The sequence below is a fragment of the Diaporthe citri genome, assembly GCF_014595645.1.
Source record: "Diaporthe citri strain NFHF-8-4 chromosome Unknown scaffold_10, whole genome shotgun sequence".
NCBI lineage: Eukaryota > Fungi > Ascomycota > Sordariomycetes > Diaporthales > Diaporthaceae > Diaporthe > Diaporthe citri.
In genome coordinates this window covers 1,637,840-1,659,279 of record NW_025064855.1, presented here as the reverse complement: position 1 = coordinate 1,659,279, position 21,440 = coordinate 1,637,840, and the positions used below count along the sequence as shown (strand labels likewise).

Here is a 21,440-nt window from a genome sequence, read left to right as displayed (position 1 = left end):
GGAAGATTAGAATTAGCAAACCGACACATCTGGACCCACGGCTCGGGGAACCACAAACTTTCATTACGATGTTCAGGCAGCAGCTGGCTTTCCGAACCCAGCCCAGGCAGAACAGAAAATGGTGGTTTGAAGCTTGGGGGTCGCCGGGGAGAGAGGGAGGAAAAGTAGGAAAACCAATCATTCTGTTCTTCCACTCGTTTTTGGAATCGACACCCTGATACCGGCTGTCAGATAGAAGAGAAAGCTTTTTTTGGTGGTAGAAGGGCGGGATGTCCGGGCCATGAGACACGATCTTTTTTGAGACGAACTACTGTAGCATTACTCACATATCAGTTGGGGCTGATGCCAACCTCAATAATGCAAAGCACGCAAAGCACGCAAAGCTTAAGAATCAAACAAAATTTCGATTCGATGGCTGAGTGACTGACTGACACAAAAGACCGGCCTTGAAATCCACTTTGCTTTTCCCTTATCCGCCCGACTGGGTCTCGTGGTATATACGGGCAAATTACACGCAGCCTCCCATTTCTTTCGAGCAGCAAAAAGTAAAAAAGAGGTTTCCAACGGCAGAAGAACCCCGCGAGACTGTGCGTGCCCAGAAAAGCAAGCACGCATCAGGAAAGCCACCCGTCAAACTCCCTCAGCTTCTCGATCCTCACGCCCTCCAGCTCGCCCTTGACACCGAGCAGCTTGACCTTGCTGTCCTTATTCTTGGCGGACCACTCCTCGAGGAAGCGCTCCAGCCGCGCGACCGTCTCCTCGTCGTCCCTGACCAGGAGCGACACGGCGTCGAAGCCGCCCGCCCCGGGGACCACGCCGCCGTAGACGCCCTCGACGGCCGACAGCGCGTCGATGAGCTCCGTCTGGGACTCGGGCTCGATGGGCACGTCGGACCGCGAGCCCATGGCGCGCACGAGCTCCCTGCTGGCCTTGAGCGCGGCCGGCAGGTCGTCCACCTTCCCGTCGGCCAGGACGCGTGCGAGGGCCTCGTTGCGGCCCTGCAGCTCGTCCCACAGGGCCCTGGACCCCTCCGGGTCGGCGGCGCGCCACGCGTTGACGGCCTTGACCATGCCGACGGTCTGGGAGCCGCACTCGACGTCGACCATGCGCATGGCGACGCCCCGGGGGAGGCTGACCTTGTCCTTGTGGATCTCGGTGTCCCACTTGGTGCCCCTGATGGCCTCCTCCAGCCTGGTGCCGAAGTGCGGCTGGCCCGGCTGCGGGACGGCGTCCAGGACCGAGGGGGAGAAGCGCCGGTACAGGCAGCTGCCGTGGACGGCGGCGGCGACGTCGAAGCCGGAGCCGATCTTGCCCTGGGCGCGGCAGTGGGCGGCCTGGGCGAGGTTGTGCAGCACGGTGCGGCCCTTGTCGGTGGACAGGTCGAAGTGGATGGGGCCCAGGTAGTGGGACAGCAGGGCGGCGGTCAGGCTGGTGACGAGCGCCGCGGAGGAGCCGAGGCCCGTCTTTTTGGCGTCCTTCAGGGTGGTGCCGAAGGGGATGAATCTGTTGCTGGATGGGCTGGCTGTGGATTCTGTTGATGGTGATGATGAGGCGGCGGAGTAGTAGTCAGTGTCGGCGAGGATGGTGAGCCTGGCGGATCGGATGCTGTGTGAGGGCCGCTGGTGGGCGACGCGGGAGATGTATGTGAGCGCGTAGCTGAGAGTTGTCTCGATGAAGGGGTTGGGCTGGTACGATGAGCCGCTTTTGTGGTGGTTAGTTGCGATCAGAGTCCAGGGGGAGGAGAAGATGAGTGAACATAGAGCTGGCGTGGTCGAATAGCCGGCTGGAAGCTGACTGGGCACATGTCTCTCACGGGACACGACGGCGAATGCACATGAGTGTGGCCCATTGCAAGCAGTGAGGCAAGAGGGGGTAAGGGATGGAACAAGGTTTTGAGGCTGAAGCATGTGGGCAGGTGCTTCCCAGATGAGACGTCACTCACACCTGCAGCTGGGTGACGGTGATGCCGCCGTCTTCAGGGGCGAGATGATAGCCATACCGCCAGATGCCGCCGACGAATTGGGGGCTCTCGACGACAATCTCGGTCAGCTGGACGCCCTTTGAGGTGGGGATGCCACGGGCGACGACGTTGATGCGGGCATCGAGGCCGAAGACAAGGCCGGTGTAGTCCCTGTCGGTGACGAGGTAGCCGCCGGCCAGCAGCACCTTCCCCGGGGCGGACACGGCGGTCGTCGGGTTTTCGGACTGGACGGTCATGGTTCTGTTTCTTGAAATCGAGACGGGGGTTGACTGATTGCTATGCAGGATCCCGGATACAATCTGGTGGGATACCAATGCCGATGCAGGTCACGGTGGCACCCGGGAGCAGCACAATGGATAGATACAGTACGGTCAAGACAGGACAGGACAGGACAGGACAGGACAGGAGAGTCTCGGTCAATGTCAGCTTGGTCGGGCAGACGGACTGCGGGAGGATATGAAATAAGCGAGCGGGATCGGCAAGGCCCCGCCAGATCCAGTGCTTGGGTTTGCCCTATGTGAGTAGCACGATGCCCTCAATGACGACAGCGGCGATGCTCAAAGTTTAATCCCAGGTATGGGTGCACCCAAGCGGCGTGGGATCTTCAGGCACGGATGGGAGTTAACGGTGATCTCGGGCAACGATGGATGGAGGGGAGCTCGATTGGGGAAAGAAGCTCCCAGTCCATGCATGGGCATGTCTTGGTACGCACTGTGATATGCACACAGCAATAAGCTACGGGGACTGTGGGACTGCGGGGCAGGCCTGCATGAGTCTGGCCCCTTTTCAGTCAAGCTTGCGCCCCTTTTTTCACTCTACTGTACTTACACAGACAGAAACATGCAGGATCCTGATTGAGCCAGAGTTGGGACTCTTTTTTCAGCTCAGCTAGTCCGGAGCGTGCGGACGAGCTCGTCCTTGGCAGCCTGGTGCTGTACGATGTGCTGTCCCGTGCCGTGTTCTGCTGTGCTGTGGCCATGGCTGGCTAGCCGCTCAGCGCTGCCGATGAACTCAAATCCGCCGGCTTTGACATGCACCCAAGCCGGCCAAAGGAAGGTGAAGTCACGATGACGGGCCTAGTGTCGGGCATGGACTTTTTTGTTACGCATAAGAGTGAGTGCAAATGCTACCCCAAGTAGTGCGTTCAAGAAGGTCGGCGTCGCGGCGACTACGACGTGGGCGACTGCTTTATGGCGCCTCAAATGGCAACACGCCATAGCCAATGACGGAAGAGCACTCTAATATGGTAGTCAGGCATACACCTTCTATGCCAGGTCTGATTGTGTCTATGCTCAAGCACAGGCAGTGAGGCTGTCTGGGTCACATAGTGTGAAGCCCGCCCGGGGGCTGGATCTGGGGGTTCGTGGCCAATCCTAACCCTAGTAGTACAGGCATTGCGTCGAGTTTGGATTTATGATATCTACTGTAAATATGACATCCTGGAGCTTGTTAAGCTGTTCAGCTACAGTATCAAGCTGAGCGATGCAAACACACTAGTCTTGTTCAGCGTGCACTTTCCTATCATTTCGTCAATCTCCCAATGTTACCGGTATTCGGTGGCTCCCATCTGGGCAGTGTCAAGCATTCCACATGGCCAGGGCGGTTCTTTCTCTCGTGGATCTCCCGGCGCAATTCAAAGGCTGGACTGAACTTGTTCAACAAGACAGATAGTTGTCCTCTCATCCAACGGCAAATGTCCTCAAACCTAGATACACCTAACGAACAAGCCACATGGCTTGATTATGGTAAGCTCACAGTGGTCAGGTACGCTCGGGGAAACGGTCACCAATTACTTCTGACAAAGCCATTGATTGCTTTTCAATTTATGCAAAAGTCATCAGTAGATGGAGTGACCTAGTGTCGAATTCTAATGTACTCCAAACTTCCAGCTGGAGGCACTTTTGAAAGTGGCCGTCGAGTCCAAGTGCCGTTATGTGCTGCTCAAACCTACAGCTCATGTACCTTTTTGACGTCATGTATGCGCAACGGCATCATACAGTGCAGGCGCGAAGCACATGCAACAGCACACCCATTACATAGGACCAACTTTTTGTGAATTTGCCGTTATTTCTGACTTCTGCATCAAATCACCGTCGTATTCAACCTAGGAATTGAAATTCTCAAAACCATCATGCCATCATACGAAGATCCTCCTCCACCCTACGAGGCAAGCTCCTCCAGCTCATCGCAGCCCCAGGCAGCCCACACTGCAGGCGTTCCTCCCCAAGACACAAATAACCTCACCGTACCTTTGCGAACTCGCAATGGAATCCCACCTGAAGAGCGACGTAGCATGGAGGACTCGGCCCGAGGTCTTCCAGAAGGCTGGGTGAGACAATACGACCAACAGACGCATCACCAATTCTTCGTCGACACGCGAGCCACCCCGCCCCGCTCAATCTGGCACCATCCTCATGACGACGAGCAGTACCTAGCCTCCTTACCTGAACAAGAGCGAGAGCGAATAAAGAGCATGCAGCGCGTCCACAGCCTCGCCGACATCGAGGCAGAGAGCAGCGACGACGACACCGCCCGCACCCACGGCCAAGCGGCAGCCACAGCGACACAACAGCAGCCGGGGTTCCTGGACACGGGCCCGGAGAAGCTCTCCGGGCCCGAGAAGTTCGGCCGCAAGCTCAAGGACAAGCTCACCAGCTCGACCCACCAGGAGCGCGCGGCCAAGCGCGAGAGGCGCGCCGAGGCCGAGAGGCAGGCCTACTACCAGCACCAGCACATCCGGCGCCAGATCGCGCGCGCCGTCGAGACGGGCGAGCCGCAGCTGCTGGGCAGGGACGGCGAGGGCAGGGAGGTCTGGATCGAGCCCCCGCAGGGCGCGCCGGGCCTGCGCGGGCACCCCAACGCTCGCCTCGTCAACCCTTGGAACAGGGGAGGGTACTTTGGTGGTCCGCCCGGGATGATGGCGGGCCCTGGGAACATGTACGCCAGGCCGGTCGGCCCGTACAGCAGGCCGTACGGCCGCGGCGGATATGGGTACGGCTACGGCGGTGGCTTGGGCATGGCTCCGCTGCTGGGGTTGGGTGTCGGTCTGGGAGTGGGTGGTCTGATGTTTTGAGCTTTGTATCAGGAACGGGTCTGGTAATTGAGGTGTGAAGATACCCTAAAGTGTTAATTCACGCTTTCATTTGCGTTTAAGTTGGGTTCAATGCTGAAGTTCAAAAGACTGCCTGGCATCTGGAGCCATGTTGTCCACGTCGAGTCCAGAAAAGAAGACCGCATAACAGAGCCCTCCCATTACAGCGGATGTTGACGCAACGCTGCACATACATAATGTGCGTGCAGACTACTTGGATATGATATTTTGTGATTGGCATATCGTCTTCGCGGTTTTGACCGTGGTTCCCACTTTGACGAGAGAAATAAATCCCATGTCGCATAGCTGCAAGGTCCAGCCCAGGCGGCGCAGAGTGGGCCCTGACCAACCGATAGGCGGGGATAGATCCAAGGCCCACTAAATTTTCGTCGTCCCCAGGACTCGGGTGCCGCTCGTATGGGAACAGAGACTTTCTGTTTCCCGTCCCCTCGTCTTCACGACTGGCCATACAACACCGCAACGACAATGGCTGATGATCTGGTCCTCAACCTGGCCCCTATTGGGGACAGCTCATTCGCTGCCAAGAAGGTCAAATATGTCGGAGGTTCTTGGAGAGATCGCCGCCGTGCTCAGAAGAAGGACACTGCCCGCGAGAACGAGAGGACGGGCTCGACATCGAAACCCCCACCCACCGACGGTGCCTCTGCTCAACATTCCGCTGGTTTCTCCTCAGATCGACCTCCGAAGCGACAAAGGACCGATCATGGGCCCACCAGCCGCCCGGGCGGCAACCACCACGACCCCTCTAAGCCGTTCCAAGTCACCTCCAAGCTCTTCACCTACAACCCGACGGCCAAGACCGTCTTCGATGACGCCGCCCCGGCGAACGAGCCCGAGCCGGCGGCTCCTTCGAATGCGCCTCTGTCCGAGGAGGCCTCCAATTTCCATGCGCTAGGCTTGTCGCGGAGGATAGCCCAGCACCTGTCGTCGAAGCTCGAGATGAAGGCGCCCACGTCGATCCAGAAGAACACCATACCGCAGCTCGTCGAGGGGGACGACGACGCTTTCCTGCAGGCGCAGACAGGTTCCGGAAAGACTCTGGCATATCTACTTCCAATAGTGCAACGGATCGTAGCCCTGAGCCGCAACGATGATGGGAGTACTACGGGTGCGAATGTACACAGGAATTCGGGCTTATTTGCCATTATTCTTGCGCCGACTCGAGAGCTGTGCAAGCAGATATCTGTCGTGTTGGAAAAGCTACTGCGCTGCTGCCCATGGATCGTTAGCACCACCGTCATGGGAGGCGAGAGCAAGCACTCGGAGAAGGCTCGTATTCGCAAGGGCTGCAATATCCTCGTCGCCACGCCTGGCCGTCTGACAGATCACCTGGAGAACACCAAGATTCTCGATGTTGGAACAGTTCGGTGGCTCATACTTGACGAGGGTGATAGGATGATGGAGATGGGTTTCGAACAAGATCTCAAACAGATCGTGACAGCGATCCGAGAGGAGCCACTGAAGGAGAAGAACAAGGAGGGCGTGTTGCTCACAAAGGCCATGCCAAAGAGAAGGGTAACAGTCCTCTGTTCCGCAACGATGAAGTCAAATGTCAACAAGCTCGGCGAGATCAGTCTGCAGGACGCTGTCCTCATAACTGCCTCCAATTCCAAGGACGACGCCGAAGAAAATGCGAAGACAGAAGCGATTTTCGCCGCACCGGCTCAGCTGAAGCAGACATATCTGGTTGTCCCAGCCAAACTGCGCTTGGTCACACTCATCGCCTTCCTGAAGGACGCTTTCGCACGGAAAGGCTCTGTAATGAAGGCAATCGTCTTCATATCCTGCGCCGACTCGGTTGATTTCCACTTCGACATACTCAAGTCCACTACGTCAGCGCAACTGCCAGCGCAGACTTCACAGGGCAAACCAGATCACACGGCCACAACTGTACATCCTGCTGGCTACATTACGTCCCCGGCCAACCCGACCGTCCTGCTTCACAAGCTCCACGGCTCTCTCAACCAGCAGATGCGCACTTCGACGCTCCGCTCCTTCTCAACCTGCAAAGACCCTGCTGTGCTCATCACAACCGACATTTCCTCTCGAGGTCTCGACGTCCCTGCCGTGGAATTAATCATCGAGTATGACCCGGCCTTTGCCATTGCGGACCATGTCCATCGTATCGGGCGTACGGCTCGTGCAGGGCGGCCCGGAAAGGCCGCCTTGTTCCTGCTGCCCGGCTGCGAGGAAGGCTACATCGGCATGTTGCCTACCACGCCTCCGGCGGTAGCCCAGTCTTACGAGACTGTCCTTCAAAAGGGCTTTTCCACCTCAGTGGCGCTTCCTCCCGTCCCGGGCAAGGACGAGGAGGAGCAGGAACAGCAACAGCAACCACCACAGAAACAATCCCCACACGCCAGGGCAGAGGCCCTACAGCTGCACCTCGAGCAGCGCATCCTGGCGTCGGAGCCGCCCAAGCCAGCCCCGACCAAGGGCGGCAGGAAGCCAACGCCGGCGCCGAAACCGCAGCAGGGCTCCGGGGCGGCGATCATCGACTCGGCCCGGCAGGCGTTCAGGTCGCACGTGCGCGCCTACGCCACCCACGTCAAGGAGGAGCGGCACGTGTTCGACATCCAGCAGCTGCACCTGGGCCACATCGCCAAGAGCTACGGGCTGAGGGAGGCGCCGGGCGGCATCGGAGGGGGCGTGCAGAAGCGCACGCACAAGAAGGGAGCCGGCGCGCAGCAGCAGCAGGCTGGCGGCAACGCTTCTGCTGGCTCTGGCGGCGGTGCTAAGAGGAAGGCCGACTTCATGGACGATGCGGACGGTGGTGACGTGGATGCGGCGGCTGCCAAGAGGAAGATGGAGGAGATGCTTAGGAAGATGAACGCGGCCAGCGAGTTCAATATTGCATAGATGGGGTGGATATAGCACAATTAGCGACGATGATTTTTCTGTTCTCCTTCTCTGGTCTCTCTCATGTACATAAACCTTTGCCAATATAGCGGCCCTTTTATCCCCGCGCCCGATCGGTCATCATTGTCCTTCTCTCCTTGTGTCTGGTGAAATCTCAGGACTCTACTGTATTGCTCAACGTCTCACTTCTCCATCACGCGTCACATGTCTGGCTTTATACATTGACCAACCGACTGAACTGGACGTATCAGCAATCACAATCACATAAGTCCCAGGCCAGTTTCCGGAAAGTCATCTGTTTGGATAAAGACACCAACTTGCCGTTGGACATTTATCATTACCAACGATGGCTCTATGTAATATACACAGGCAACGTCCCAACGTCGCCGCCGCCCATCATCTCTAGATGCCTGCCGTACCCGAGTACACATTCCCCTCATCCAGATGATGACCGACCCAACCGACCCGAGACCAGCCGCCATGCCAAATATTCCGTTCCATTCGCCCATCGCTTGTTTAATATGTCCATGTCTTTTTCTTGCTGATATGCAGAGTAGAGATTTGTCTATACGCCGCCAATGGCGACAGATGCGAGCAGGAAGATCGTGCCTCGACTGCTTCAAATAACAAAAACAAAAGCGTCCCATGCCGGAATTTCCTTCCATCCGTACACGACGATACCTCACCAGGTTGGGCAACCAGACCCAACCAACCAGATAGACCATTCCATCCTAGGCCATCCCTCAGCCAGCATGCCTCGTGGGCGCGGCCGTTTGATCCAATTTTCAACACACCGACGCCCGCTGTAATGACAAGACATAGGAAAATTGGATAGAAAAGATATAGCCAACACGTGCCGGCCTCACGGTCATAGACACCCCTTTGCTCTTGTACGTCCACCGGACAGTGTTTCTCGTCCGTCGTCATTCCCCCGTTGTTGTTTCACGCACCGTATCAAGGGGTATCAAACAAGACAGCAAATCAGAGGCGCGACACAAAGGAAATGGAGAACAGAGTCGATCGAGTGAGTTCGCATCCTCAGGTACGTGGTTTAAACAGCTGCAGCCTCGTGCTCGCCACCACCTACGAGCTCCACCACCTTCCCGACGACGGCACTGGGGTAACCCCGTCCCATCATCTCTGACACGATATATCTCGCCTTCTCCCTGTCTTCAACAGCGAGATATGCGCGAGTCATTGCTTCGTACGTGCTCGGCTCGCGGCGGTCACGTCCAACGGCGCCATAGATATCCTCGGCACGCGCGATGTTGCCCTCAGAAGCCCATCCATGGATCAGAGTGTTCGCGATATAAGGAGTCAGCTCGACTTTCCGCCGGCGCATCTCCATGAGAAGTGGTTCAGTGTCAGCAACACAGTGGTTGGCCACCATACTCTCGAACAATGCCTGGAAGAGGGATGCCGTCGCGGTGATACTGCGGTCGTTGATAATTTGGTCGAAGGTTTTCCGGGCTGCGGCCATGTCATGGAGAACGCAACCACGGGCGTGGATCAACGAGGCAAAGTGCACCGGCTCAGGCTTGCCACCGCTAGCGCGAATGCTGTCCAGAACAGATTCAGCAGCCTGCATATCCACAGGCTCAAGAGTCGCGTGCGTGTCAACGAGCAGCTTGTAAGTGTGGGCGGTTGGCGAAATTCCCCTTGCCTTCATGCGCGCGTAGTATGCCAGGACCTTGGACTTGTCGCGCTTGGTGGTCAGGAAGAACTGCATCATGCTGTTGTAAGGTGCAGGCCGAGCTTTGTAGTTTGGCATGGCCTCCATCTCATCGAAGAGCTCCTCGGCGAACTTCACGTCAGACACTCGGCAGAGGGCGTTGACAATGGTGCCGTATGTGACGGAGGTTGGCTTGATACCAAGGGCGCGCATCTCAGCGAAGAAGAACAGACAGTCGTCGATACGGCGAGCCTTGCCCAGCTTGCCAATGAGAGCATTGTAGAGGAAGGAACTCGGCTCGACGCCCTCAGCCTTGGCGCGGTGGAAGATCTTCACCGCCTCGGAGGCCTCATCAAAGGTCTTGGTAGACTCCTTGAGCGTGGTAATGTACAAGCCGAAGGTGTTGGCCGACGGAGTGGCGCCCATGTCCAATAGCTCCTGGTGGTACTGCTCGGCCTGGCCTCTGTAGCCGAGGCTGAGGCAAGCACCCACCATCGAGTCCAGGATTGATGACCATCCATAACGAACAACGGCATACTGAGGTAGCAATGGAACATCAGTGCGAGCCATGTTGAGGATATCGTTGCACGTCTCCATCTTGCCGTCACGGGCGGCGGCAGAGATGAGCTTGGCGTAGGTGATGTACCGAGGGTGGCGGCCAGCTCGACGCATGTTGCGGAATCGGGCAAGCGCATCGTTCAGCTTAGGGCCCTTGCGGCCGTGAGCACCTTCTAGCTCGTCGGATATGAGCGACGAGCCTTTGAAATCGGTGTTATGGGCGTATGGGTCGAACGTGTCTTCGTAACTTGAGACGGAAGGTGTTGACTGGTATGGTGAGGGAGCACTAGTCTGAGAAGCCGCCAACTCTCGGGGATCGGTGATGCCCCGAGAAGTCATGTAGCGCGAGACAAAGTCCATACCCTCCTCGACCTCGGCTGCCAGGTGCGCATCGTCCGGGTTGGACGAGCGGATCCGGTGGAACATCGCCTCGGCCTCGTTCAGACCTTCGACAACCTGTCCAGAGCCGATCAATGCGACGGCGAACATGGCAGTAGGCTCAATGAAGGAAGCATTAACGGCAGTCTCAGGGCTGCTGAGGATCTGCCAATATCGCCATGCTTCCATCACCTCACCACCACGAATGCTTAGTGCCAAAAGGGCCGTTGCTGGGGTGGCGATGTCGTTGAAGGTGATGGGAATGTTCGCAAACGCGGCGATGGCTGTGAGCTTGTCGCCATTGTCCGCCGAAGACACCGTAAGCTCGGCCATGGACTGGGCCCGTGACTCGTCCTCGATAGCCTGAGCCCATCGGAGAGCTTCTTGGTAAATGCCGCGATGAACCAAACCCTTCACGAAACCAAGGCTAATGATAGCATCTTTGATGCTCGCGGCCCGTACGCCATACTCGTGCACGATCTTCTTGTAGAATTTCATGGCACCTTCGAGCTTGTCTGAGACAATGTAGGCGTTGATGACTGCTGCATAGACCTGAGCATCGAGACGGTCGTTGAGGGTGGCCTCGCCGTTGTCGTTGGCGATGGCAAGGGTCCGGTATTCGCTATAGCACTCTACAGCGCTGACCAGGTCTCCACAGTTAGCAAAGGCGGTGATCATCGCCGGGAATGTCGCAGCGAATGGCGTAGCCTTGTTAGTCTCCATGTGCTCGTAGAGGTGGAGCATGTCGGAGACGCGACCAGACTGAGCGCATGCCGAGATCAGCTGGTGGTAAGTCTCTGGCGAGAACAAATCCCGCTGGCAAGCAACGGAGTTCTTGAACAGCTTAATGGCCAAATACAGCCGGTCATCCTCGGAGAGAATTGCGTGCTCGAGTTCGGAAGATGCGAACATGAACTTGCCAGGCTCGTCCATGCCGCCATACCGAGCGCGCTTGTCCTCGAGCCTCTTCTTCAAGGAGGAGACCTCGAGTGACCGGGCGGCCAGCAGACCGACCAGGATGTTGTACGTATCGCTGTCCGGGGAAACCTTTCGGCGCATCATGTCGGTGTAAACGTCCAGTGCCTTGGAGACAATTTCAATCTTCTCGGCCGGAAGATGAATGGCGGCCATGAGAAGGGCATTGTAGGAGGTGGCCAAGGGCTGGATGCTGGCCACCAACATGGCCTCGAAGACAGCTGGGATTTCGGCATATCGTCCCGTCTCGGAGAGCTTAGTGAGGTGGTCCGCGTAGCTCTGGGATTGTGGATCAACCGGTGGTGTGACGGAACGGGCGACGCTTGCCGGCGAGAGAGGCTCAGCGGCCTTTTCAGGGGCAGACGTCGATGCGCCGACATCCTCGCCAGCTAGATGCTGCCTGGCCTCAATCTCCTTGGCAAGGGCAGCATCGATGTGGGCGAGGGCGGCCTGCTCCTCTTCCGAGAAAGCAGACTCGCTGACGCCATCTTCATCAGCCTCCTTCGCCTCAAGTGTCCGCGCCTCAGAACCAAGTAGAATGGATGCCGGCGAGGGCTTCCACTCGATCTTGTCCTGGAAGCGGTACTGGACCCACTCATTCTCCTCCTCGTCCTCGGCGGACTGCTTCTTCTGGAGGTTCTCGAAGTAGGCGTCTAGCCCTCCATGGTTGTTGGCGAGCTTCTCGTGCCGATGCTCGGTCGGGAGGCTGGAGGACTGGTGGGCGCTGGTATGGAAGGCGCTCTGAAGCTGCTGCAGACGACTGAGGCGATTTGTGGACTGGCGTTTCCGGGCCGCAAAGGACGGCCGGTTCTGGGAGTTTAGAACATGAGGGTGGGTAGCAGCTACGACAGACTGTGCGTAGCCGTGGGTGAAAGATTTGGTGAACCCAGAACGGATAAAGTTCGTGTATAAATTGTTGTAGATAGATCCAGGCATTTAGGTGAAGCCTTTAGAGTGGGGGGACTATAGATATCGGCAATTCCGGTCAGCAACGCGTGCATTTGGCAAGATATTGTTTGATTCTGCCTTGAATTGACCAGGAATTAAACAAATATTGGGATGCAGTCGTGAGGGATTGCATGTGGGAAAGTGTGCTGGGTTGCGTCGCCTCGACGATGCTGCGGTTTAGATCTGCACCCAAAAGTTTGGGTCTTGGCCGGGCGACAAAAAACATTCTCGAGGTACGCGCAGTACAGAGAACGTCATGGACTCGGGTGGAACCGAGACAAACGAAGAGTGGGTTTGGACTGGACTTACTCGGGGGAAAAAGTGAAAGCGCAACTGCAGGTTCATTTGATGCCAACGAAGACATCAAACAAACGCGCTATTCAGGTAGGGTGTATTGACCTTTTGGAAGGGTTTTTTGTGAAATGTAGGAGAGAGTGAAGGGGGAATCAGATCGAGGGGAGGCGTAGGAGGGAGATAAATTTGGGGGGGGGGTGATATGAAAATCGCATCGGGCTCTGCGACTGGGAATTCGGAGGCGACGAGTCACACACTCGCAGTTCTTTCTTGCCTGCAGGCCTGCGCAGTACCAGAGTACCTAGGTACCCCATACAGTAGGTGCTCCTTCCCAAACCTTGTTGTGGGGTCTGGCAGTGGGTGGGACCGACAGGGGGAAGGAGCGTGCCCATGAGGCTGCTGATTGGCCGCATGAAAACGTCCCGGAGCACTTGCAGGGAGGACTCGGAGCCTGGGGGCAGTGTGGCAGGCTAAGCAGGCCCTGTGGATGAGACAGTGAGCCCTGGACTTTACGGACTTTGGCACATGTTGGCCCTGAGGCCTGCAACCTGCTGGCATCCCAGTACCTGAGTACCTGGGCACCTGGGCTTGTCCACAAAGCATGTTCCTTCTTTTTGCCAACAAGAGGCATCAAGAACACGGAAGAAGACAGATGCTCCAATTTCCCGCTTGCCAGATAGAGCACAGAATGCCGTCTCCTCGATTGGCTCCCATTGACACCAATGTGGATTCAGTATTTGAAATTCTCTCGGCCCCACGACCAGTATTTCGTACATGACGGGGTGGGAACGGGAACGGGCACGAGATGGACTTCACAGTACAGTACATGGTCTACCTCCCTCGATCGGCTAGAGACCACCCTCCTTCTGTCCGACCGTGACCAACGACGCCTACGTTTGCATGTGCACATGCGGGCGTAGAACCTGTCAATCTGTCCTCACCGGCCCCAGGGCATCATACCCCAGACTATTCAGGGTGTCAGGCTGCCACAATTTCTACGATGATGACGGCCATCATCGCCCAGTCGTCTTGGCCTGAAGTCTGCGGCAGACGGAACTCTCGGACGCGCTGCGCCGCTGCCACTCTCAATCCCGCCCTAGCGCGTTTCCTGCGTCTTCTAGCGAAGAAAAGAAGCCGGCACCACAGCAAGCCCGCTACAGGGGGCTTCCCGTCAGGCCTGTCAGAACTGCCCTTCGTGCGTGGGGTTTCCCAGCATACCGGTTCTGCAATCCGGTGGCTGACAGACGACCGGCTGGCTTCCCATTGGCAGCCCGGCGTCTGCCCCCAGGAAGAAGCCGGAGCGCTGCGCGGCACGAGCCCAGCCGCCTGGGAATGAGGGTGTGCTCCATCTCTGCTAGAGGGAACCTGTCCTGTGAAAGTCGCAGTCACACATCATCCACCACCTAGCAAGCCACATTAGCAGGAAGGTACTTCGACTTTTGACGGCCAAGAGGAGACAGTGTCTCAGACAGGGGGGAATGCTTTTTTGGATCTGTCGCTGGAAGGATCCTGCATCAACTATTCCAGCATCAAACCTGCAACAGGTAGATCACCAAAAACCTGTACAACCGTCGGTCACCTGGACCTGCAGCGAGAATTTCTCGCCGATCTCAATAACGTAACCCGTCTGCCAGTGAGCCTGACAGCCACAGCCTGGCGGGCACAGATCCTCCTGCTAGCCTCAGGGACCGGCTTGTCTGATCTGTCCGTCTGACCCGGCTCAACGGCGTTCGCGAAGCCCGCTCCCGAGCCCGACTCGGCGGACCGAGCATTGCCAGCCAGCGTGGCCAGCCCTGTTCGCCATTTTGCGGGGAAATCGGGGTTCCATCCACCTGGCCTTCGCTTTGATCTCAACCCCCAGATCTTGGGGCCGAGGAGGCACGTTTCGGTTCCGAGATGTCGTATGATCCTGCCTCCCACGGATCTTATCAGATTGATATTCTCCAACGTTCGCTCCCTAGACCTTGCACCATGACGTGCTCAAGCACTGTAAGTTGTTCAACGATTGGAGGCTCGCCTGCCCTGCTGTCGTCCTCACAACACGGGGTTACGTGTGCTTGCCTCGGAAATAACAACACGTACCTTGAATTCACCGTGTCGGCGCGGATGCCACGGCCATTTCGAGTTCGAGGCCAAGAACGCTCCTCGTATCCACGCAAAGTATGTGTAGGATTTTAATGCCCGCACAGTTCAGAGTGATAGCCGAATGCTAAGTGGTCATGATGCCTCTTCACATGCCACCAACGACGCGATTCACCAGCTGTGTCATCTTTCAAAATAGCTCATGATGCAATCGGATATGTATGAACAGGTACAGGCGTCCCGTTGAACCCCATCCAAGTCGGAATGGACACGCAGACAAAGGACCTGCCCACCAGAACCGGTCTTGTTTTTTCTCCAACACGAGTGTAAATCCCATAGTGCCCGCCATACATCGTACCAAATTTCGTGTAGGTGACAACCGGGCTCTGTCACGAAACCGTTTTATCACGCGACAAATATTTGCAGTTTGACCGCACGCTGTCTTTCTTGGAAGGGGTAATTTCAGTCGGCGAACACACCTCCTCATATTAATCGTATGGTCTTTTTTTGGCTCAAACACCAGCGGTCTAAATCCAATTGACGGCGCGGAGTGCCGCGGCCGATAGATACTACATTCGTCCATGAAGCTGTGTCTGCTTCGAGTGAGCAAGTGAGGCTCTCTCTGTACATCAATAATGCTGAGCTCTAGCCGAGATAATCTCGTAAATGAAATCGACTATCGAAGAATGAACAAGAGGTTAAGATCAGCCATCACCGTGTTTGATTGTTGTAGCTCGACGCCGTGACGTCAGCCTGATGACCTCCCAAGGCACCAAAATTGCAACAGCTCCTCTCTGGACTGGAGCGGGAGTTCGCCGTTTTTTCTGATCCATGAGGCATTACACTGAGCTGATATTGTTGCTCGAGCCATCCGTTGTTTCCAAGATGCCTCCTCGCAAGAATCACTCACCCACTTCAGCGGGCACAGCAAAGCCTCAGCCATCCAAGACAAACGGCGAACCAAAGAAGCGCAAAGCCGCCAACGATGATGAGGCCGGTGGCGTCAAGACCGCCAAGCGCTCTCGCGCGTCCAAAGGCTCAGCGCAGGCCGGCAATGATCTCAGACAGACCGAGATCTCGACAAAGTCCACCAGCGAGCTCGAGAAAGCCATCATCATCAATCGCGCGCCGGTACTTGAGCTCTGGGGCGCGTGCGTTGCCCAATTCCAATACCCAGACTTCTCTTGGGACCTGTGCCTCAGCATAGGAAGCAGCATATCCACCATCACAGCCATCTCCAAGGGCCGGTCGATTGGAACGATCGCGCCGCCTGATGAGTCAAAGGACGCAGCCTCCAAGGACCAGAACAAGAAGAATGGAGATGATCTCCCAACAGTCAAGGTCATGGGTTTCCCCATGAAGATCAAGGACGACAGCGTCATTGTCAAGGGAAAGCCCAAGACGACGCGAGAGGTCAGTCTGGTGAGGAAATACGGTTCGGAAGAGAGTTACGGCAAGGCAAAGAACGCGATGACTGAGGCCTTGCAAGATTGGAAGGGTAAAGAGAACGAGCTGGATTTAAAAGCGTTCCACATGTACGAGCAGTTTCGGCCGGACGTTGCGAAGGGGCAGAAGGGCTGGGGCCGGAAAGGGGAGCTGCATTTGTCCAAGGTCAGGGACACGATCCGTAAATGAGGCCATGTAAACAAAGACTCAGGAAGCCTCAAGAACTGTCTGTCTATCTTGAAACGTTCTGAATTTTCATGAACTATTCTGTAAATATCTACGCCGAATGAGACCAGCCCACTCAGTTTTGCTTCGGCTCGTACTTCCCCTCTAGGACCTGCCAACATCTTACCTTCTCCCTCGATCTTGGCCAATACTCGAGATCCAGCTTCTTGCCTTGTCTCTCAGCACTCAGCCTCAGCTTCTTCTCAAAATGGATCTCGCAAGCATCGGGTCTCGAATACCATAATATCTTGTCCCCATCCCTCAGACCTGCTTCCCAAGCCCTTGAATGCTCCTCCACACCCACGACAGTCCCCGTATCCAGACTCTCCCTGGCGAATCCAAAATCCAGACCCTCCTGCTCAGTTGGTTGTGGTCCAAATTTAGCCCCAAAGCTGGATAACATGTCGTCCAGCTCGTTGACCTTCCCGCCCTCGTCAAGCATCTCACGGAAGCGCCTCTCGGCCTCGTCTTCCCCAAGCCAGTGTGCAACACCTCTCAGCCAGTGCTCCTTCTTGATCCTCTCCCCGCCTCGTCGTCGACCCAAAAGCTCGCGCATGAGCTCATCCATCGGCCTCAACACGTCTGAGCCCCTTGCCACGGCCGCCCGCCGCATGAATGCATCCATCTTAAGCATGTAAACGAAAGCCCGGTATGCCTTGGCCGAGGACGCATACCAACTGAGGCCACGCGGATCTTCAGACTGGGGAGCCGTCGGCGCCCTGCTGACGAGCGGGTTGGTGTAGTACGCCGAAAAGAAAGCATTGACCGTCGCGCGAAAGTAGTCCGGCCCGCGCTGGCCAAAGCGGAAGGGGAGGAATACTGTGTACAGTAGCGACAGGCCGTCGGTGAACCACTCGTTTGCGGTCCCGTCGTCCTCGGGGTCGAGACGGGCCCAGGTGGACACCATGGTGCGGTTGAGCAGCCTGACCAGGTCCCAGTCGTCCTCGTCCTTGACCGACGGGTCGTATTCGATGACGCTGCTTGATTGGAAGGCTGTGCCATGAAACCCCTTTGGGATGCGCCGGAGGAAAGCACGGTATGAGCCGGATGGGTCGTTGAAGTGCTCGGCCACGGGCGGAAAGATGTTGGCGGCGTAACTCGTGACAGCGTCTAGGTTCGCGGGCAGCTCGCCGAACCAATACGTGCCGCACGTATCCTTATTTTGCGAAGTCGGTGATTGTGAACCAATAGTATTGCTTTTTACGGGCCCAGCCATAAAGACACAATCGAGAAGACTGCCGGAATTACCCGTGAACTCGACTCGTTGTGGACCTTCCCCGAAGCTGGTCACGGCTCTGGTTCCCTGAGGGCAGTGGCATAGGTCCCACTCGATTGCAATGAGGACTTCGTTACCAAGGCTGAACCGTGGGATGAAGTACTTCCCCACCCCTATGATGCCACCTTGATCAAGAAGAAGCTCACTGACAGAGCCTGGGCCTTCTTTGGGGATGTCGCTCCCTTCGACGACGGGGACTTTCCACGCAGAGACAACACCGCCTTTGGTCTGTCTCTCAGCAATACATTCATCGTTGCCTTCGTCGGATGCATGAATGTCCAGAGGACCGTCATCGTCTGAGAACAGTGTTGTGATATCGTGTGGTCTGTAGTATGGATACCAAGACGGGTGCTCTCTGGTCACGCCTTCTTGACCGAAGTTGCATAGGATGTCCCCAGGCTGAAGTGACAGGCCGTGGATGGTGATAGTAAATGCAAGGCTGACTATTTTGCCTGTTTCGTCGGCTTCAGGCCTCAGCTGGAGATCAAGGGATGTGTTTGACATCTTGAGGGCCGAGGTCACTGCTGTCTATGGAATGTCTTCCAAGGTGGGACCTCTCAAGACTCCAATGTTGTACATCGAAGCTTGTACAGGGCGATGAATATGGACAGATCATCCACTGTGAAGAAATAAGTCTCCGGAACGTCGAGGCGGGCCATCTCTTGCCACGGACCGGGACAGGTATAATTAGACCCACCTTGGAGCTGACAGGCGGGGTATCTGAGAGCAACAACATCTGATTGGACAGCACACAGCACGTCAGGTTGAGGAGTAGTACGTGGGAGAAAAACACTTGTCCTGATAATGCAGCAAAATGTATCAGACAAGATACACTAGATCTGAGGCTCAAAGTTAAATTTTCGGGGATTGTAAGGTGTCAGTAACAACGTTGATCTGCTTGAGTCTAAGCCAGAGAAGAGGTGCTGAAGTGCAGACACACTTGACATTGGACATGTGATACACTTCAGGGTAGATCAATGAAATCGGCGTGTGACAAAGCGTTTGTGCAAATGAGATGCCAAAGATATCAGAACTCGGTAAAGGCCCCGGATCGCCATGTTTGCGTCTGCGGCCGGCTGCGCACCACGACGTCATCGATTGTCATCCGGGGCGCTGGTGCTGATCAACGTCACTGGTTTGCTGCGGGAAAACAGACGCTCTTTGAGACACGTTTAAAGCTTCTGTCGTGAATATTTGCCAATCTTGGATTTAACCCAGCTTGAAAGGATACTACAAGACGTCGATTATTCAAAGCCAAAAACAAGCCACCAACTAAACCTCAAGCCATCATGGCCGACCAACAACCATCCAACATCGAGCCCTACATCCAGCCGGGGAACCCCATCACGAAGGAACCGCTTGAAAACAAAGTAGCCGACCACCGCGCCCACAATCACTCGTCAACCCAGGGAAACGCCAGCGTGCCGTCCGAGCGCTCCCAAGGCCAAGACCAAGGCACATTCAGCTCCCTGGGCAGCGGAGTCCAGGGCGGCAGCGGACCGGTCGACGCCACAGAGGCGAGGAGCACCACCGGCGCCAGCGGGTCCGACGCGCAGCCGCAGAACCCAAACGTGGACGCGGAGCAGCTGGCCACGCTTGGCGAGGGCAAGGTCGCCGACGCGGTGCAGCGCAAGAGCGGGATCCAGAAGGCGCCCGGGGACGGTGAGGTCAAGTACGATGACTACGCGAGTGACCTGGACCGGTAAGTGTGCCCAACACCGATGTGAATGTCAGTGTGGACCTGGTGACTCACACCTCTTGCCTTTATAGAAAGAAGGCGGAGCAGGCGGCCGCGCGCAACGAGCTCAAGGAGGCGCGGGAGGCGGGCGATGATGTGGACGGTGGATCTGCGGGTGGCAATGTGAGAGGTGGTGTTCAGGTTGACTAGTTTGAAATGTATCGTTTCCAGCAGGGTGTTCGTTCTTGGGCAATGCTACTGTGGACGAATAATAATTTTGGCTGCACTTCACACTTAAAAATTGGACGGCACATAGACTGTCTCATTGTCAAAAGTGCATGTCTAATCACGCAAGCGCACACAACTGTGGTCTCTGACCATCATTCCCACATGGCATCCACGAGGATTCTGAGCCGCTAGCCCCAGTTCTCGAGAACTCCAAGCTCAAGGCCGGCTATCATCACCGCCGTCAGCGACTCTAAGTGAGTCACTCTCTGAATTTACTCCAAGGGCCGCGCAGCCCTGACCTTCATCGGCGGGAGAATACCAAGTCTTTCCATCTCCTTGAAAGACTCAAAAATGCTCTCAAGAGAGTCTACGAAGCCTGAAAAGCCATACCGACGTGCCTTGTTCATGGCCAATGTACCGAAATTAAGGTAAGCAAAGTCGCCCCCCATAATCTCCGGGCTGAGGCTGGCTTCGGATACAATCTTTCCCGAAGCAGCCTTGATCTCCTCCCAGACAGCCTGATTATCTGTGTCGCGAGACCACTCCGCCAATGTGAACTTGTTTCTCAAGACCAAGGGGGGTCCATAGCCAAGGGGCGCATCTTCTCCTCCTGCAAGATCCAGGGTGTTGCGATACTGGCAGACAGCGGAAGGAGCAGTGACGCCAGGCGCTCCGAACCACCGCGCCAACTCCTGAAAGAACCTGTCCCAACTCAGGCCACCGCCGTCTTGGGCGTTGAAAGCCTGATTTGCACAAGACTTTTCAAGTACGGCCCATTCGCTGAGATAGCCCGTGAGTCGGGCCGTGGAATGACAGGCCGCGAACTGCCATGAGTCGAAGTCGCCCCCAAATTCAAGTGCTTCATTCTTATGTGCCTGGACTGCGGCGTAGATGCCGAAGCAATAGAACGTGTTGAGGGGGGAGTTTAGCGTAGCACCGATGATGCCGGCCGGTCTGACGACGTTCCATTCGGTAGGGTTCCGCACACAAAAGTCTTTGAGCAGGTCCTCGAGAAGATAGTAGAAGTTGGGCTGGAGATGCCGGGGCTGGGGGTCAGACTCGACCAGAGGCGTCCGGACGCGGCCGAGGTGCATGCCGTAGTTCTTACCGCCGGTCTGGAGGAGGATGCGCTTGGGCTGAAGCCCAGCCGCCTCGATGGCGCGCAAGAATGTGTCGAACACGGGTACGTTGGCGTCGCACAGCCTCTGTGCCATGCGCGGGTCCATGCCTGACAACCCTTCGCTCCTTGGCTGGATGTACGTGTAGTAAAAGACATAATCGACGCGGGAGATGTTGTTCCTCAGTGACTGCACAATGTCCTCGGGCGAAGATTCAAAGTCCACTGCCACATGTTTGATTCTCTCGTGGAGTGAAGCCGGTATGAGAGACAGATGCTGCTCAGAAAGAGGCGTCCGAGAGACGGTGTAGATGGTACGCCAACGATCAGGAGATTCAAGAAGGGCCCGCAATGCGTGGAAGCCGGAAATGCCTGTGGCGCCACAAATGATGGCTGTGAGGTCTTTTATAGACGGATCGAACGTCGGAAGGTTCCGGTAGATGCCCGATTGTCGGAGAGGGTAATTCTGGGAGCTCATGATGGAGAAGGTGAAAGAAGTTTAGGAGAGATGGAAGAGAGTTGTGGTTTCTCGACTTGAAAGATGTGCTTCTCGATGCTTTTTTGTAGGTGGGAATGTGTTGCAGGGTTTCGATGGGGCTCAGAGACACTCG

At 56.3% G+C, this 21,440-nt stretch overlaps 8 protein-coding genes across 8 annotated transcripts; 4 read left to right on the top strand and 4 right to left on the bottom strand.

Moving 5' to 3' along the window:
• Window positions 1-614: 614 nt before the first annotated feature.
• INS49_003666 (uncharacterized protein) lies at window positions 615-2,217 on the bottom strand (the record flags this gene model as incomplete). Its single annotated transcript, XM_043164458.1, has 2 exons — window positions 615-1,685; window positions 1,945-2,217. 2 exons carry the CDS (start codon window positions 2,215-2,217, stop codon window positions 615-617), a joined length of 1,344 nt encoding a protein of 447 aa, XP_043019223.1.
• Window positions 2,218-4,112: 1,895 nt separating this feature from the next.
• INS49_003665 (uncharacterized protein) lies at window positions 4,113-5,054 on the top strand (the record flags this gene model as incomplete). The annotated part of the gene is made up of 1 exon (XM_043164457.1): window positions 4,113-5,054. One exon carries the CDS (start codon window positions 4,113-4,115, stop codon window positions 5,052-5,054), a length of 942 nt encoding a protein of 313 aa, XP_043019222.1.
• Window positions 5,055-5,558: 504 nt separating this feature from the next.
• INS49_003664 (uncharacterized protein) lies at window positions 5,559-7,952 on the top strand (the record flags this gene model as incomplete). Its single annotated transcript, XM_043164456.1, has 1 exon — window positions 5,559-7,952. The coding sequence occupies one exon, from the start codon at window positions 5,559-5,561 to the stop codon at window positions 7,950-7,952; it is 2,394 nt and encodes a 797-aa protein (XP_043019221.1).
• A 1,051-nt stretch (window positions 7,953-9,003) lies between these two features.
• INS49_003663 (uncharacterized protein) lies at window positions 9,004-12,471 on the bottom strand (the record flags this gene model as incomplete). The annotated part of the gene is made up of 1 exon (XM_043164455.1): window positions 9,004-12,471. The coding sequence occupies one exon, from the start codon at window positions 12,469-12,471 to the stop codon at window positions 9,004-9,006; it is 3,468 nt and encodes a 1,155-aa protein (XP_043019220.1).
• A 3,273-nt stretch (window positions 12,472-15,744) lies between these two features.
• On the top strand, window positions 15,745-16,494 carry INS49_003662 (uncharacterized protein; the record flags this gene model as incomplete). The annotated part of the gene is made up of 1 exon (XM_043164454.1): window positions 15,745-16,494. One exon carries the CDS (start codon window positions 15,745-15,747, stop codon window positions 16,492-16,494), a length of 750 nt encoding a protein of 249 aa, XP_043019219.1.
• Window positions 16,495-16,606: 112 nt separating this feature from the next.
• On the bottom strand, window positions 16,607-18,310 carry INS49_003661 (uncharacterized protein; the record flags this gene model as incomplete). Its single annotated transcript, XM_043164453.1, has 1 exon — window positions 16,607-18,310. One exon carries the CDS (start codon window positions 18,308-18,310, stop codon window positions 16,607-16,609), a length of 1,704 nt encoding a protein of 567 aa, XP_043019218.1.
• A 785-nt stretch (window positions 18,311-19,095) lies between these two features.
• INS49_003660 (uncharacterized protein) lies at window positions 19,096-19,694 on the top strand (the record flags this gene model as incomplete). The annotated part of the gene is made up of 2 exons (XM_043164452.1): window positions 19,096-19,508; window positions 19,577-19,694. 2 exons carry the CDS (start codon window positions 19,096-19,098, stop codon window positions 19,692-19,694), a joined length of 531 nt encoding a protein of 176 aa, XP_043019217.1.
• A 290-nt stretch (window positions 19,695-19,984) lies between these two features.
• On the bottom strand, window positions 19,985-21,307 carry INS49_003659 (uncharacterized protein; the record flags this gene model as incomplete). The annotated part of the gene is made up of 1 exon (XM_043164451.1): window positions 19,985-21,307. One exon carries the CDS (start codon window positions 21,305-21,307, stop codon window positions 19,985-19,987), a length of 1,323 nt encoding a protein of 440 aa, XP_043019216.1.
• Window positions 21,308-21,440: the final 133 nt, after the last annotated feature.